The following is a 15,166-nucleotide window of genomic DNA, read 5'->3' as shown; positions in this document are numbered from 1 at the left end:
AGCAGCAGCAGCCATCTTCTTTTTTTTCAAGTAGCAGGGAATTCACGTGGAACCATTGCAACTCTGCCGTCCTTAAGCCCGCCCACTGACTCTATACACATGTGATTGGCTTGACTAGAGTTTGGTTTTTCCACCTTGCAATGCTAGACTGACCCTGGGTGCAAATTACATTTGCTGCCGCTATGGTGTGTCTAGATTTCTAGGCTGCGTGTGTGAGAAAAAGCGAATTTGTGCATGCTTTTTATGTGTGTGTGCAAGGAGAAATTGGTGTATGCGCATGCTTTTTATGTGTGTGCATGAGAAAAAGTAGTGTATGTGCATATGCTTTTTATATGTGTGTGCAGGTAAAAGTGGAGTATGTGCATGCATTCTTGATATATGGCCTAAACGGCCCCTCATAGAAACACACCGGGTCACCTCCTGGCTGTTACCCTCCTGCAGGGCAATGGGCCAGTCTGCGTGTTCCTCCCACTATTTTCCACTGAGCGACAAGGCTGCACATTGTGCACAGACCGGCCAGCCATCCATCCATCCAGCCAGCCAGCCAAGGTTACACAGTCGCGTTCTCTCTCCCGCCTCTTAACGTAAGCAGTCCGCCGCACACAGCTGCATCTCTTCATCCACACTCAACATTTCGCTCTTTATCTAACGCGACCGGACGGCTGAGTGACTTTATGGTGAGGCTTTATATTATATTGTTTAAAAAGGAAAGGAAAATGTTGCAGGGCGCATGTCGTCTGTACTGTAGGCTAAGCGATGAGTTTGGGTGATGCTGAAGTGTTGACCTCTACTGTCTGTTACTGTAGCCTATGCGAAAGATATTATGCGATACGTTTTTTAAGTTTTTATTTTTAGGATGATGTAATGAGATAACCGCTGCCATCAGCTCACATCTTTTTGTTTAACTACAGACCGGGCTGCTGTTTCATACCGTGCAGTAGAAGCTACAGTGCGTTAAGTGCAGTTTAACTGTGACCCCGACGGAAAATTACAAGTGTACAATGTCGTGGTGCAAGTAAGCGGTATAGGACGCATATTCTACAATAGTCTCATGCATTTGTCATGTGTTCGCGATACTGCATCATATAACCATATTAGACAGCCGAGTGCTACTAAACTGTGTGCTGATAGTTGATGGTTGTCAAATGTCCTGGTGAAAACTTTCCATTTTGCTTTTCTAGATCTATTTATCTATCTAATACTCTTACAAGGGGTAAGAAATACGCACAATCCCAAAAATGTGTAATTTTATATTGCAATACCAATATATATCTTGATACAATATGGAAAATCTATTGTAAAACGTAGGCTATTGATAAACTAATGAATGGATGTTTTTGGCTAATCCAGTGAAATAACAATAATTTACAAATGCAGGTCATCACATTGATGCAAAAATCATGCAAAAATCCAGTATGACAATGAAGAAGTCATGCTGATTGATTTGCAACATTGATCACAATGGCCACAATTATATATTTTACAGTTTTTTACAGCTGTTTACACACGCTTCAAAACTTTGTCTCCTCTTTTAAAAACTATACACACACAATTCCTAAAACTGCACACACAAAATGCCTCATCTCCACACTGCATTCAAAATGCCATAAACACATCTCAAAATGAAACATTTGCATCACATGGTAAACACTTTTTTCATAATTATTTTGATATACCATGTACACACTGTTTTTCTAAATCTAAAGCACTTTTGACTTTCATAGCCTTATATCTACATTTCCATACAATGTTCTACAGTAAAAGCAATTTGCTGGGAGGGGTTGAGAAGTTCAGTATAAACAACCATGTAATGTTGAAACAGAAAATATTTATTTGGCATATCATTAGGCTACTGTTGTAACAGTAGCACAGTGTTGTATACACAGTAGCATAGAAGAAAACAACACCATAAACATATGTAAACCAAATATATAATTTTTAGAATAAAGAACACATTTGTGTGTGTGTGTGTGTGTGTGTGTGTGTGTGTGTGTGTGTGTTGTGTGTTTGTGTGTGTGTGTGTGTGTGTGCGTGCGTGTTGATGTGCAGATGTTCGTATGGGGTGGGTGTGGGGGGATCACCAGTGATCAATAATTGTGGCCCTGATCTCATCAGAAATGGCTCTCCTTCCTTCTCTTCTTTGCCCTTGTCCTCTTCCAACTCGTCCTCCTCCTCCTCTTCTTCTTCCAACTCTTCCTTTTTTAACTTGTTCTCATTGTCATCCCCTGCCTCTCCCTCCTACTCCCCTTGCTCTCTGTTCACTGTTGCATCCATTGTTCATAACAGGTTACCTGACCGTTGACCTATTTATAAGCCTATACTAAAGCAGTGATCAGGTAAGCAATTAGTGTCTGCACATGTGAGGAGTGTGTGTGTGACCTGATGAAGTGTAGCATTTTGATTGGTTGTGTTTGGAAAAGGAAAGCAAGTCACTTCCTGTTAGATTTTTGTGTCTTAGGTAGAGAATTGTGTGTAGTGTTTTGAAATAAGGTGTTTTATGCAATTGAAAACTGAGTGAAAGGCTGAGAAATAGCTTATGGTTTTGGAGATTTTGGTGTCTAGTTTTGCTCTTTGAGTGAGTTTTAAAAATTCGTGTGACATTTAAAGATTTTATGTGTAAGCAGTTGTACTGTAAAAAACTGTAAAGGGATATCTACCATGGTATTAAGAAATCTATGATGTTATGGCTGTTGTGGCTCATCCAGCTCTGATTAAGGCCTTGCAGATTATCATGTTTTGGTGCAGCCTAATGCATCTCTGATAATAAGAGCACAGATATTACTGTACTAAGGTTGACCAGAATAAGCCTTATTTTGTTATGGACAAATTCAACTATCCGTGGTATGCTATGTTGCCTGGGCAGCAGATCATTATCCATTTGAACTATCTAAGTTCCTTTGTAAACTGGGATATACTGTATATTGCACAATGTTTACAAGGATTTTTTTTTAGAACATACACTTGTTACCAGGCATGTGCACACATACACATCAAAAGGGGCTTGAGCACATGCCCTTTGCTTTATCTTCCTCGGCAAAGTGCCCTTTTTTCTGGATGCATGTTTATTTTTTATTTTTTAATAATAAACATAGCCTATATATTCCTGTATGCACACAGCTTCCCTGTTAAACACATGTATTTCTTGAATTAAATAAATCAAAATATCAGATAGGGAGATTAGACTTTGTCGATCCCTCTCTCTCTCTCTCTCTCTCTCTCTCTCTCTCTCTCTTCGCGATGTGTCTCCCTGGGAGCAGTGCGTGCCACACGCACACACAGACACACAGACACACACACACGCACACACACACACACACACACACACACACACACACACACACACACACACACACACACAGAGACAGGCAGAGAGGCAGCAGTCCCTTCCATCTCCTAGCCTGGCTCCGCCCTCCTACGTACTTGCGCTCAATATATATTTTCCTTCAGTACAAATGTAATGTACGAGAGTCTGGTAGGACCAGGCTATCCAACTCCTACCCCAGAAGGTTTTTCTTGGCTTGTGTGGAGGTGAGTGATGATGAACAAAAGACTAAGCAGCCAGTGCCTCGAGTTTACAGCTAATTAGCCGAAAGACTTCATAATTTTGATCGTAGGCTCCTCATCTTCTTATAACAGTGTTTATTCATTATTGGTGCAGTGTTTTTTCCTGTAAAATTAACAAAATTGCAGCAACAGCCTTTTTCAGTTTAGTGTGAAGATTTTAATTGAGATTTTTCAAAAAGATTTTGTGAAGTGTTATTTATTCCAATAACCCCAAAATAATTAAAAAGATTTATTGCCATTTGCAAAATAAAAAAAACTATGTACCTCTCCTTGATGCAGTCACCTGTTCTTAATATATACTTGAAACTAGTAGCATAGAAAACATGCACATTGTGGCAGTTTCTTTTTGCTGTTTGTGATTAACCTGGTGAATACTAAAAAGTGTCTGTGAGAACTGATTATTTTGTTGAGTATTTATTAAATCTATTAAACGTAAGGTAAATAAGTTACTCAGTTGTGTTAATATATTTAACATTTTGTTAAAATTTAAAATAATTATTTATCAACTATTAGACCTTTTTTTCCTTGAGCCCATTGTGCGAGAAAGCTACATAAGTCTTATTACAAAGTATAATTTAAAGGAAGAGAGTTTTCTCTATTGTAAAAACATGGTAATACAACGTAACATGTTTCTCCAGATGTCAGTCAAAATACTTCCTGCAGTTCGATGAAGATAACAGACAAAATATCCAGCTGTGAACATCCAGACATTCATAGAGTTGTGTAAATGGCCTTCTGCTTTATATCACAGGGTTGATCTGACTGTCAGAAGCATAGTGGTGGAATCTGATATTATATATAGTATATAACATATTGTTTATGGAAAAGGTACTTACGTCTGACACAGGAAAACTGCACTTTTCAACTTTTTCCTAAATGTTCCACAGTCAGCTGTTTGAATCAGTTCTGAATACACACCATACATGTTTAAAACACTCACAAAGGATAATAGGGTAATTAAACAATATATAATAATGCACCACCATAAGTTGACAGCTTTGTCAGGAGAACATGCACAAAGATTTAGAGACTTTCTGGGCCAGACAACATTCTGTGATTATTAAAACCTGGAGCACACTAGCGATAATTAATCTACACATTTCATTACCTTCAACAATTTAAATGCCAGAACATCACAATACAACAGTGTAGAGATGGGGTTATCATCTGTACACACCTGCCTGCTGGCTTGTTTTACAGAAGTGGCCACATTTGATCTGTTGTCTGAAACCACAGGAATGTAAAGGGTTAGTTATTGGGGACATGGGACATATTAGAGAGCGTGGGTGGACCAGCTGGAGCACAAGCAGACATATGTACAACAACAAACATGATAGGCATGTATCAACATTGACTTTGAGTTACATGTTATTTAAACACTACTAAGAGTTAATGATCACTGAACTGTCAAGGCCTCTTTCAGGCAGATTAATTAAGCTTATCATACTTATCATGCCAGTGCGTTGCCAAAAAAAAACTCATGCTGCTTTAAATTGTTTTTTTTTTGTTTTACATTTTGTTTTTAGGTGACAAATGGAGACCTTTAATCATAAACTGAACACTTACTTTGAGACATGGATGGGTCCCAGAGGCAAGTCAAGTTTTTATTGTCATCTTAGTTGTTGATATAAAATTTGTTGCTGTTGTCTTTAATGTGTCTGTCTCCCAACACGTTGCAAATACGGTATTCAGTGCAAAAGCTCAGCAGAGTTCTGTAGTTAACAGACAGGTGAAGGTAGCTGTGAAAGTAAAAATGACCTAGAACCTTGACTAAAGTCTTTTATTACATGCTATACACATTGGACTTGCACAAGACATCTGCTGGGGTTTTTCACTGTCTGGCTGCTAACCTTTCGATTGTTGAGAAAAGATCCCTCAGTGTGTGCACTGCTGCTGTTTTCTCTTTTCAAGTTCATTGAAAGATAACAGACTATTATCAATGAGGCCACCTGATCAACGGTGACAACTTGCCTCTTTATTGCCATTTTTCAGATCAGCGGGTGCAGGGATGGCTGCTGCTCGACAACTACCCACCAACCTTTGCACTCACAGTAATGTACCTTCTGATCGTGTGGATGGGGCCCAAGTACATGAAACACAGGCAGCCGTACTCCTGCAGAGGCCTCCTGGTGCTCTACAATCTGGGCCTCACAGTCTTGTCCTTCTACATGTTCTATGAGGTAAACAGACTGCTCGGCACTGAGATATGTGTTGAAGTAGGCCAAAGCAATCACTGCAATGTCACACTGTCACACTACAGACAGATTATTAAAAGAAAAGAAATAAAGAGGAAACCGACCCGAATCTGAGCCGCATGCCCACTAAAATCTCTAGTGTGTTAATATGACCAGATGTAAAGCCTATGGACTGGTATGTTTAATTAAAGGAATACTTTGATGTTTTGAAAAATGCACTTATTTGCTTTCTTGACAGAGATGAGATGAGATTGATACCACTCTCATGTGTGTACGTTAAATATGAAGCTACAGCCTGCAGCCGGTTAGCTTAGCAACAGCCGGTTAGCTTTAACACTTGACTCTGATTAGACTCGGATCTGTTGCTACTGGCTTCTGTCTCTCACTGAAAGCTACCATTAGATAATGCTATCAGGGAGTAAGAGGGACACAGCTGGATGCTGACAGGCTCATTGTTTCAGCCATCAAATCCCTCATATACCCTCACAGACATCTATTGTTAGCTGGAAAACTGCTTTTGATAAACAGCTGACTATATAATTGAAATTGATAGATGCACTGATGTAAACAAACTTGGATTATTTGGCAAGGAGCCTGAGCTGAATTTGCTGTTTAAGTTGTATCTGTCATTTTGTGTACCTGTGAGCACCTGGAAGCCAGAACCAGATTTATCAGTTTTGTTTATGTGTACAGTAAGTCTAAAGTAACTGTACTTTAACTCCCCATCCAGTTGGCAGAACAAGCTGTTTGTCTTTCTGTCTGCATTGCATAAGGCCCCAGTGGACCGGTAGCTGTGTGATTCATTAAACCCTGTACTCTGACAATGCCCCGGCCATGGGGTGATTTGGCCATCCAATCATGCCACCTGATCAAAGTACAGGTCAATTTTGTTCTTGTCAACTTTCCAGGGCATAGTGGTTGGTGACATAATGATTGTGATTAAATGTGTTTGCAATAATATGTTTTACATTTATAGGCTGACTAATGCTGCTTTAGGTTTGAAGAAAGAATCAAGGAGGTATATCAGCTTAGAGGGCTGTCTGTACTCTCCTGATAAACTACTTAATTCCATTGCTGGTTCTTAACTGGTGGCAGTTTCTTGGCTCTGCTGTTAGTTAGCAAAGACTTTCACAGCAGCAGGCAAAGACAGTGGATATACTGATTTGGTGAATCAGCATTAAGCCACACCATATACTTGCATTTGAATAATTATTGTTTAAAGGGGCATGATACTGATTTTACACATACACAGATTAGTTTACTTGTCACAGAGAGTACTACTCAGCCTATAAACACAGTTGTATAATGGCTGTTGTGGCTTTTGTCAAGTCTGAAAAAATAACCTGAGAAAGCCTGTGTTACAAACAGAGTTACTGGAGACACTAGCGTATGCCAAGCAGGGACGGTTGAAGATAAATCAAGTCAAACCTTAAAATTTTTCTTTGATATTGTACATGGTCCCTTACAACATAAACAGAATAAATAGTTGAGTTGCCTTATGGGAAGTGTGAGATACAATGTATTTTCCTGCTGATCCCATACTAGGGATTAACAGGATATCTTGGCCAAACGTTATGGATAAATCACTGTAGTACCACTTTAATGTACAAATGTATAGGTAAATAGATATTCCTGTATTTGCACTTCTCTTGCAATACCCCCCTGTGCGCTAAATGCTTTAATTAAATTTAATTAGCTTCCAATACATTCTGTGATGTTCTAAATGGCTTTTTTCTTCAGCTTGTTACTGCTGTGTGGTACGGTGGCTACAACTTCTACTGCCAGGACACTCACAGTGCAGAGGAAGCAGATAATAAGGTCAGTCTGATTTACACAGTTCAACATTTTTATGTTTATTGCTGTGGATTATGTTTTCATTTGATCACGTTTGACATAATTGTATTACGAAGTAATCTATTTCCCATTCTGTAAAGGTATAAATACCAGTTATTGTAGGACAGCTAGAATATATTGCCCTGATTTCTATGAGTGAGTACCTGTAAATCCCAGCAGATAAGCTGAAGAGACAGAGTCAATTTAATCTGACTCATGTCATCATGATGACTCGCTTTGGTGTCCCTACTGAGCTCTGCAGTGGAGGTGAAAACAAGGCTCAGTAAAATGAGCACGGTTTTGCAGTTCTGCGGTGATTAAATGAAATGTGTGATCACTGTGTACTGAACTTTCAAGGAGCTTCCGGACAGACGTTACACCTTGTATGATAAATTGTGTTTGCAGGAATTTGGGGAGAACTTTTGGAATGTATTTTCCTGATTTATCATTTCTATCATCTCTTCAGGAATATAGAGGAAGTTTTTTCTTGTGTTTTACTTATTTGCTGCATTTCCTCTCAGATCATAAATGCCCTGTGGTGGTACTACTTCTCCAAGCTCATTGAGTTCATGGACACCTTTTTCTTCATACTACGGAAGAATAATCACCAGATGACGTTTCTTCACATCTACCACCATGCTACCATGCTGAATATCTGGTGGTTTGTTGTGAACTGGGTACCCTGCGGCCATAGTGAGTGTTTTAACACAACTTCACCCTCCAGTATTTACTGTTTGGCCCGAAAGCAAGCTAAATAATTCAAGTGCTCTAATGTTAAACCCATTAGCCCCCAAAACAGCCACAAAGCCTTAATGGCCCTGACACACCAACCCAATAATCGGCCGTCGGACAGTCTGTCGAGGTCAGTGACTCGAGTCTGTTCGGTGTGTTCCGTCAGGCCCACCTGATTTGCTGGGTCGGAGGGCGGGCAGTAGGACTCAATGACCAATCTGTTTGGTGGAGTGCTAACCCAGAAATGACAAGCGGGATGAGCGTGACTAAGCCTCTAAAAATCTGACGAAAATCTTTTAAACTGACCTTTGTCGATCTGAAATGAAGACAGATTCAGCAACTGCACGGCCTATTTCTCGCTTAAAATGTTTTCAGAAACACATTTCGGTGAACTATCTTAGTAAAATATGAGATCGTATTACGAACGAAGCCACCATTGTGCCCGGTTGAAAAATCCGGAAGCAGCCAGACCCATGTGACGCGTTCGTCCAATCAGCTGCTGGTTTTAATTTTTTGGGCGAAAATACAGTTTAGCGCCGCCTGCTGTTATGGAGACGTATTACGTCTCGCGCAGAACGTACGCTCAAGTCGGCGTCGCTTCGGTGTGTTCTGAGGCACTTTTTGGACCTCGGGGAGCCAACTGATCAGTCCGACTGCCTTTTCTGCCAACGGTCAGCCGTCGGGTTGGTGTGTCAGGGGCTTTAAGGACACAAAGTGACACTTATTGACCTGAACGCTGCTGCACTGTGTAACATAGGCTACTTTTTGTGCTTTTTTATTAAAGTTGTGCAGAAAAAAGCACAGCATCCTGCAAGCAATGGAGCTGTCAATTTTCCTACAATAAAAATGTCCTTAATTATGCCTTTTACTATTGATTTTAATATAATGTGAAATTTCTGATTCATAAACACGTTTCAGTATTCATCAGAGTTCAATATATTATTTCTGTATTACTTTACTGTTAATGGCTTCTATTGATTTGACATGAACTTTGTAGTAATGGTTCCAAATGGAGCAGACTAATGAAAAGTTAGTAGCTATATGATCATTGCACTCCTGAATGCAGTCACTTGCCATTCACGGACAGTAATTGCTTGCAGTAGATGAATAACTAATCATATCTCTCTTCTGTGTCTCTACAGCATACTTCGGCCCCACTATAAACAGCTTCGTCCACGTTGTGATGTATTCTTACTACGGTCTGTCAGCCATCCCAGCCATGCGGCCATACCTGTGGTGGAAGAAGTACATCACACAGTTACAGCTGGTGGGTTCATCCTGTAGTTTCTCGCTGGTGGTGGAAGAAGTGTTTTGATCTTTTACTTAAGTAAAAGTAGCAATAATAATAAAAAGTATTTTCATTAAAATGTACTTATGGTCAAAAATCATAAGTATGCAGAAACAGGCTTATTTGATTATGATGTAGTATACATATACTGTATATTATATTGTATGATTATTATCACTGATGTAATGTGTAAGTAGCATTGTACTGTTGTAGTTTAACTATTCTATAAACTGTTGGGCAGTTTAATGTGCAAATATAATTACATCCTAAAAATCTTATTTTGATTAGTTAAAGAAGTCAGTCAGTGCAGTAAGAATACTCTATTTGACTTTTTAATTTAAATCACTGCTCTAAAAACCAGAGTATGTAGCTTGAAAAGTGAACAATTAAGGCAGGTTTCTGCATGCAGAATAATTAGGCGCACAAAAATGGCTCACTAGCGCCCCCTAGAAAGTTAAGAAAATTGAGCCCCTGCAGTGCGTTTAACGTAGACTCACGAAACTTGGTACACATATGTAACATGTCAAGATGTACAAAAAACTTCATTAGAGCCATACCCTAAACCCAACAGGACGTCCGCCATTTTGAATTAAATGTTCGAAATTAGTGCGATTTTGGCCATTTCCACCTACTTAAAGTCATAGCGCCCCTTAGTGGCAACAGGAAGTAGGCCTAAAAGTCAAGTTGCTATACTTTAACGAACTCCTCCTACAGATTTCATCCGATCAACTTCAAACTTGGTCTGTATCATCTCAACACCTTAACGATGAAAAGTTATTAAAAGAAAAACTTTTCGTCAGACGGTGTGGGCGTGGCGGCCATTTTGAGTGTTTAGCGATGAACAAAGAAGTTGTTGTAACTTGAGTGTACATTGTCGTATCTGCCCGAAATTTCTCACGATTGACAAGGGTCCAGGCCTGAGGACACCTACAGGCCAAAATTGACTTTTGGTCATAGCAACCCCTGCTGGCAACATGAAATGCGCCTTATATGACAAACTTGCATGAAACTCAGAATGTGTGGTCTACATCTGATACTGAGCCGCCCCCTATAATATGACCACGCCCACGTACTCAGGCCACGCCCCCTTTCATAACATTTGAACCGTTTAAGGTAGTCTTGTGTGAGGTGTCATTGAACTCAGCAGAGACTTCCTTCTTCATTGGTGATGGTTTAGCCCGCCCTGTATATTTAAGCCACGCCCCCTTTTATGACTAATGACCCATTTGATGTAAACTCTTGTGTGAGGTATCACTGAACTCAGCAGAGACGTCATTCTTCATTGGTGATGGTGTGACCCGCCCCCTAAGCTTAAGCCACGCCCCCTTTCATAAATGGTGACCCATTTAAGGTAGAGTCCTATGTGAGGTATCAATGAACTCAGCAGAGACTTCCTTGTTTATTGGTAAAGGTTTGGCCCGCCCCCTATACTTTGGCCACGCCCCCTTTCACAGCTAATGAACCGTATGACGTAGAGTCTTTTGTGAGGTATCGTTGAACTCAGCGGGGAGTTCCCTTTTCATTGGTGACGATTTGCGGCGTCCAAGTGCCGCACAAATTCACGGTCGCAAGGAGCGGCGTCCGCCGGTAACCCCGACGCGCACAGAGTCGCGAGGGCCCGTCCATCGCTGCTCGCAGCTTTAATTGAAAAATGAAACTGCTTTGAAAATACAGTAGGTTCAATATATTCTAACCACACTCATCTTTTCACTTCTACTAAAGGAAATGTAACTTAAATGACTTAAAGGTCCTATGACATGCTGCTTTTTGGATGCTTTTATATAGGTCCCCTAATACTGTATCTGAAGTCTCTTTCCCGAAATTCAGCCTTGGTGCAGAATTACAGCCACTAGAGCCAGTCCCACAATGAGCTTTCCTTAGGATATGCCATTTCTGTGTCTGTAGCTTTAAATGCTATTAAGGAGGAGAGAGGGGGGGCAAGGTGGAGGATGGGGCCTTGACCAACTGCCATGTTTCGCTTGTTTGCAAGCCATGATGTCTCTCTCTTTCTCATGGGCGGGCCAAATTCTCTGGGGGGGCAAAGCAGAGAAAGGGGAGATAACTTTTCCCTTTATGACATCATAAAGGGAAGATTCCAGATTGGCCCATCTGAGCTTTCATTTTCTCAAAGGCAGAGCAGGATACCCAGGACTTGGTTTACACCTATCACCATTTCTAGTCACTGGGGGACAATAGGCAGGCTAGTGGAACTCATATTAATGTTAAAAAAAACTCATAAAGTGACATTTTCATGCCATGGGACCTTTAATGAAAGACTAGAACGACTTGACAATAAGGAACTATTGTGCACTGAATAATAATACAGATAATATATTTTGTAAGAAAAAAATGAAACATTATAAGTAACTCGTAAGTAGCTGCCAAATAAATGTATTTCAGCAATAGTACAATATTTAACTTTGAAATGTAGTGAAGTAGAAATAAAGTAGCATTAATTAGCAATATTTAACTAAGTACAAATTGCAGTACATGAGTAAATGCACTTTCAACAGTTTTCAAAATTCATGGGTGTATTTTCAGTCTTTGTCCTTTGATTTTGTATGTGATGATTGTTATATTCACATTCCATTGTAGAGCTGATGTTGCTGTTTGTTGGACTATTTTCTGCAGGATGCTCTTTAGCTTTAATACAGTGCAGGTGCTTTCAGTGTCCATTAAAAGATATTTTAGACTCTGGATCAATATTATGTTTCTATAGGCTCTCTGTGTCACCTTCTCACTCTAGTATGTGTCAGCATGTGCATGTTGTGTTCCCTCCACAGATCCAGTTCTTTTTAACCATCTACCAGACGATGTGTGCAGCCATATGGCCATGTGGCTTTCCCAAGGGATGGCTGTACTCCCAAACAAGTTACATGGTCACACTCATTTTATTTTTCTTAAACTTCTACATTCAGGTCAGTTGGTTTTTCCATTTTAAACTGTTAATTAATGAGTTTAAAGTTTACATCCGGTGATGTTTTCTTATTGTCAACAAAAAAACTAACTATGAATTGATCCCACTTACAAGTATTGTCTGTGTAGTCAAAGCCTTCCATTGTTGTACAAAAACTATTCAAAACACATAGATGAGCCACAGTGAACTGTAGTTTATTTTGAGTCATTCCTACAAATACAGTCCTGCTGCTGTAAATACTCCAGAGCACCAAATGTGTGTTATTCCGCAGCTGAAAATAGTTCCCAACAAATGCACTATTTACTCCTGTTTAATTAACCTGTTGTGTATTTTGGACTGCTATATGAGATCTATAGTGAGATATGCCTGATGGATTGTGGGTAACTTTAGCTTCCATTGTTGGTGTTAGCCATGCTGCTGTAAAGCCATGCTGTTGGGGTAATAAATGGTTAATATTCCGTCGTAGTCCAGGTTATCATTGTTATATCTGGTAACATGGAACAGTGAAGAATATAACATAACCTTTACTAAAAACTACAGTGCCAAGCTTTTTTAGAAATTAAACTGTATATTCCTCTCCCTCCTACCCCCCTTGCTCTCTGTCAATTGTTGACATCCATTGTTCATCTGAATTTTTACCTATTTATAGGCCTATACTAAAGCAGTGATTGGTTTTCGTGTTTGCACACATGAGTGTGTGTGTGTGTGACCTGGTGAATAAGTGTAGCATTTTGATTGGTTGTGTTTGGAAAAGGAAAGTAAGTACTTCCAGTTAGATTTTTGTCTTAGGTAGAGAATTGTGTGTAGTGTTTTATGCAATTGAAATAAATTGAGTGAAAGGCTGAGAAATAGCTTATGGTTTTGGAGATTTGAAGGTTTAAAAAATTGTGTGACATGTAAATATTTTGTGTGTAAGCAGTAAAAGCAGTAAAACTGTAACACATAATATCAACAAATGTTTTTGATATGGAGCCCTTACATTTGTGTTTTTAAAGAACTGTGACCAAGCTGTGTACTGACTGGGACATTTAACGGCAACTACCTTACAGTATAGATATATGTGTTTAAGTAATTACATTTAATTATTAGGTAACAAGTTAACCTTGTGTAATTTTCAATGATAATATTATGTCTAATAACATGTTATCTCTGCCTCTCTTTCAAGACTTACAAGAAGCACAGTGGTTCTCTCAAGAAGGAGCATCACAACGGCTCTCCTGTATCAACAAATGGAAATGCAAATGCGACACCATCTCTGGAGCGTACTGCACACAAGAAACTGAGGGTGGATTGACATTTGAGAAAGCCTCACCTCATTCTCAATGTAGCGTGTTAGCTAATGCTGCTAAGAGGTATATGGATCTTCTTATCTAGAATAGTTGAGCACTCACTTGAGATGAAATAAGCCATAGTTACATAAATGGAGATACTTTCCATGTTTTTGAACACGTTCCTACACATTGATTATATTAATTAATATAGTATTAATTTATTAATATAATAGAGTATTGTAATATGGTTGCACAATATTGCCTCCGCTGACCTCTAGAGCAGGGATCTTCAACAGGGGTCCTCAGAGTCAATGCAGGGGGGCCTCCAAATTATTGTTAATTGTTGTGTTGTGTTATATGTTAAGTTTTTTCAAAAATGAAAAATTCTTAACATGAATCTAACATATTATTAGCAAATATAAATCCCCTCTGATGATAGGCTTACTGGCCTATAGGTAAGGTAGTCACTAAGGTCATCAACAGATACAGTTAATTTTAAGGATTCACTGTGCCACATGTATGTTTAACATTAAAACATGATTTATAAAATCACGCCAACACTTATTAGGCTATTTTAATAGCTTAGTAATATATGCAAAAAAGGTATGTATGAAGACTTTAGGCCGCCCTACACGTTACTGTAGGCCCAGTTTATTATGCAACTTAATTTTATACAATATATGCAATAGGGGTTCCCTGCTCTATCTTTCTCTCAGTTAAAGGGTCCTTGGCTTAAAAACAAAACGTTGAAGACCCCTCCTCTAGAGGAAATTCACTTCAAAGCAAAAATATGTCTTTCTTGGTACCAGCAAAAACACACCAGTTTTGACTCATTCCATGATGCTTTACCCACAAAAGAGCCAAAGATGAAAGCTCAAGTGAGTGTGTTGGCAGATGAGGGTTTCGTCACACTCAATGACGTTTCTGTTCCAACAACCTAAGGGTCAGCTAAAATAACATAGGCTTGCTATGGTCCTTAATGTGAAACTAGAGCTTGCATCTTATGTCTTGCTTTAACTTACTCCTACCTGTGCCGTTGCATAATCCTGAATTTTGCCCTGTGTAATACTTTAATGCATTTTTATTGACAGGTTGTAACAGCAAATTTTTTGCCGTACATTTGCAGAGGTGAAGGGTCTCTAATTTGGAATATTTAGCCATCTAACCAAAGCATAACCAAAGCATAGTGTACTGTCCATATTTAAACCAGTTTAAGACATAATGTTGGAGGGCAGTTGTTGTGTTTTATGAGCACAATATAAACTTAACATCCCCCATGTTATAAAAATCTGTTTCCTCTCACGTTGTGCTATTTTACTGTAGCTCTATCCAATAAATGCAATTGGAATTCATTGAAATTAATTAA

The 15,166-nt window shown here is 39.2% G+C and overlaps 1 protein-coding gene across 4 annotated transcripts; it reads left to right on the top strand.

Annotated features, from left to right (window-relative positions):
* Positions 1-470: 470 nt before the first annotated feature.
* On the top strand, positions 471-14,177 carry elovl5 (ELOVL fatty acid elongase 5). 4 transcript variants are annotated; one of them, XM_039783463.1, is made up of 8 exons: positions 471-584; positions 5,091-5,155; positions 5,557-5,744; positions 7,500-7,577; positions 8,114-8,285; positions 9,467-9,591; positions 12,396-12,530; positions 13,695-13,823. In XM_039783463.1, exons 2-8 carry the CDS (start codon positions 5,098-5,100, stop codon positions 13,821-13,823), a joined length of 885 nt encoding a protein of 294 aa, XP_039639397.1. In that variant the 5' UTR covers positions 471-584; positions 5,091-5,097. The 4 variants fall into 4 exon arrangements, with proteins under 4 accessions (XP_039639397.1, XP_039639399.1, XP_039639398.1 ...); XM_039783465.1 differs by having other exon boundaries at positions 486-677; positions 13,695-14,177; XM_039783464.1 differs by lacking the exon at positions 471-584 and adding an exon at positions 2,287-2,336.
* Positions 14,178-15,166: the final 989 nt, after the last annotated feature.

Source organism: Perca fluviatilis, chromosome 19 (assembly GCF_010015445.1).
Source record: "Perca fluviatilis chromosome 19, GENO_Pfluv_1.0, whole genome shotgun sequence".
Classification (NCBI taxonomy): Eukaryota; Metazoa; Chordata; class Actinopteri; order Perciformes; family Percidae; genus Perca; species Perca fluviatilis.
The sequence above is the reverse complement of the archived record's forward strand: the minus strand, read 5'-3'. Positions and strand labels throughout refer to the sequence as shown.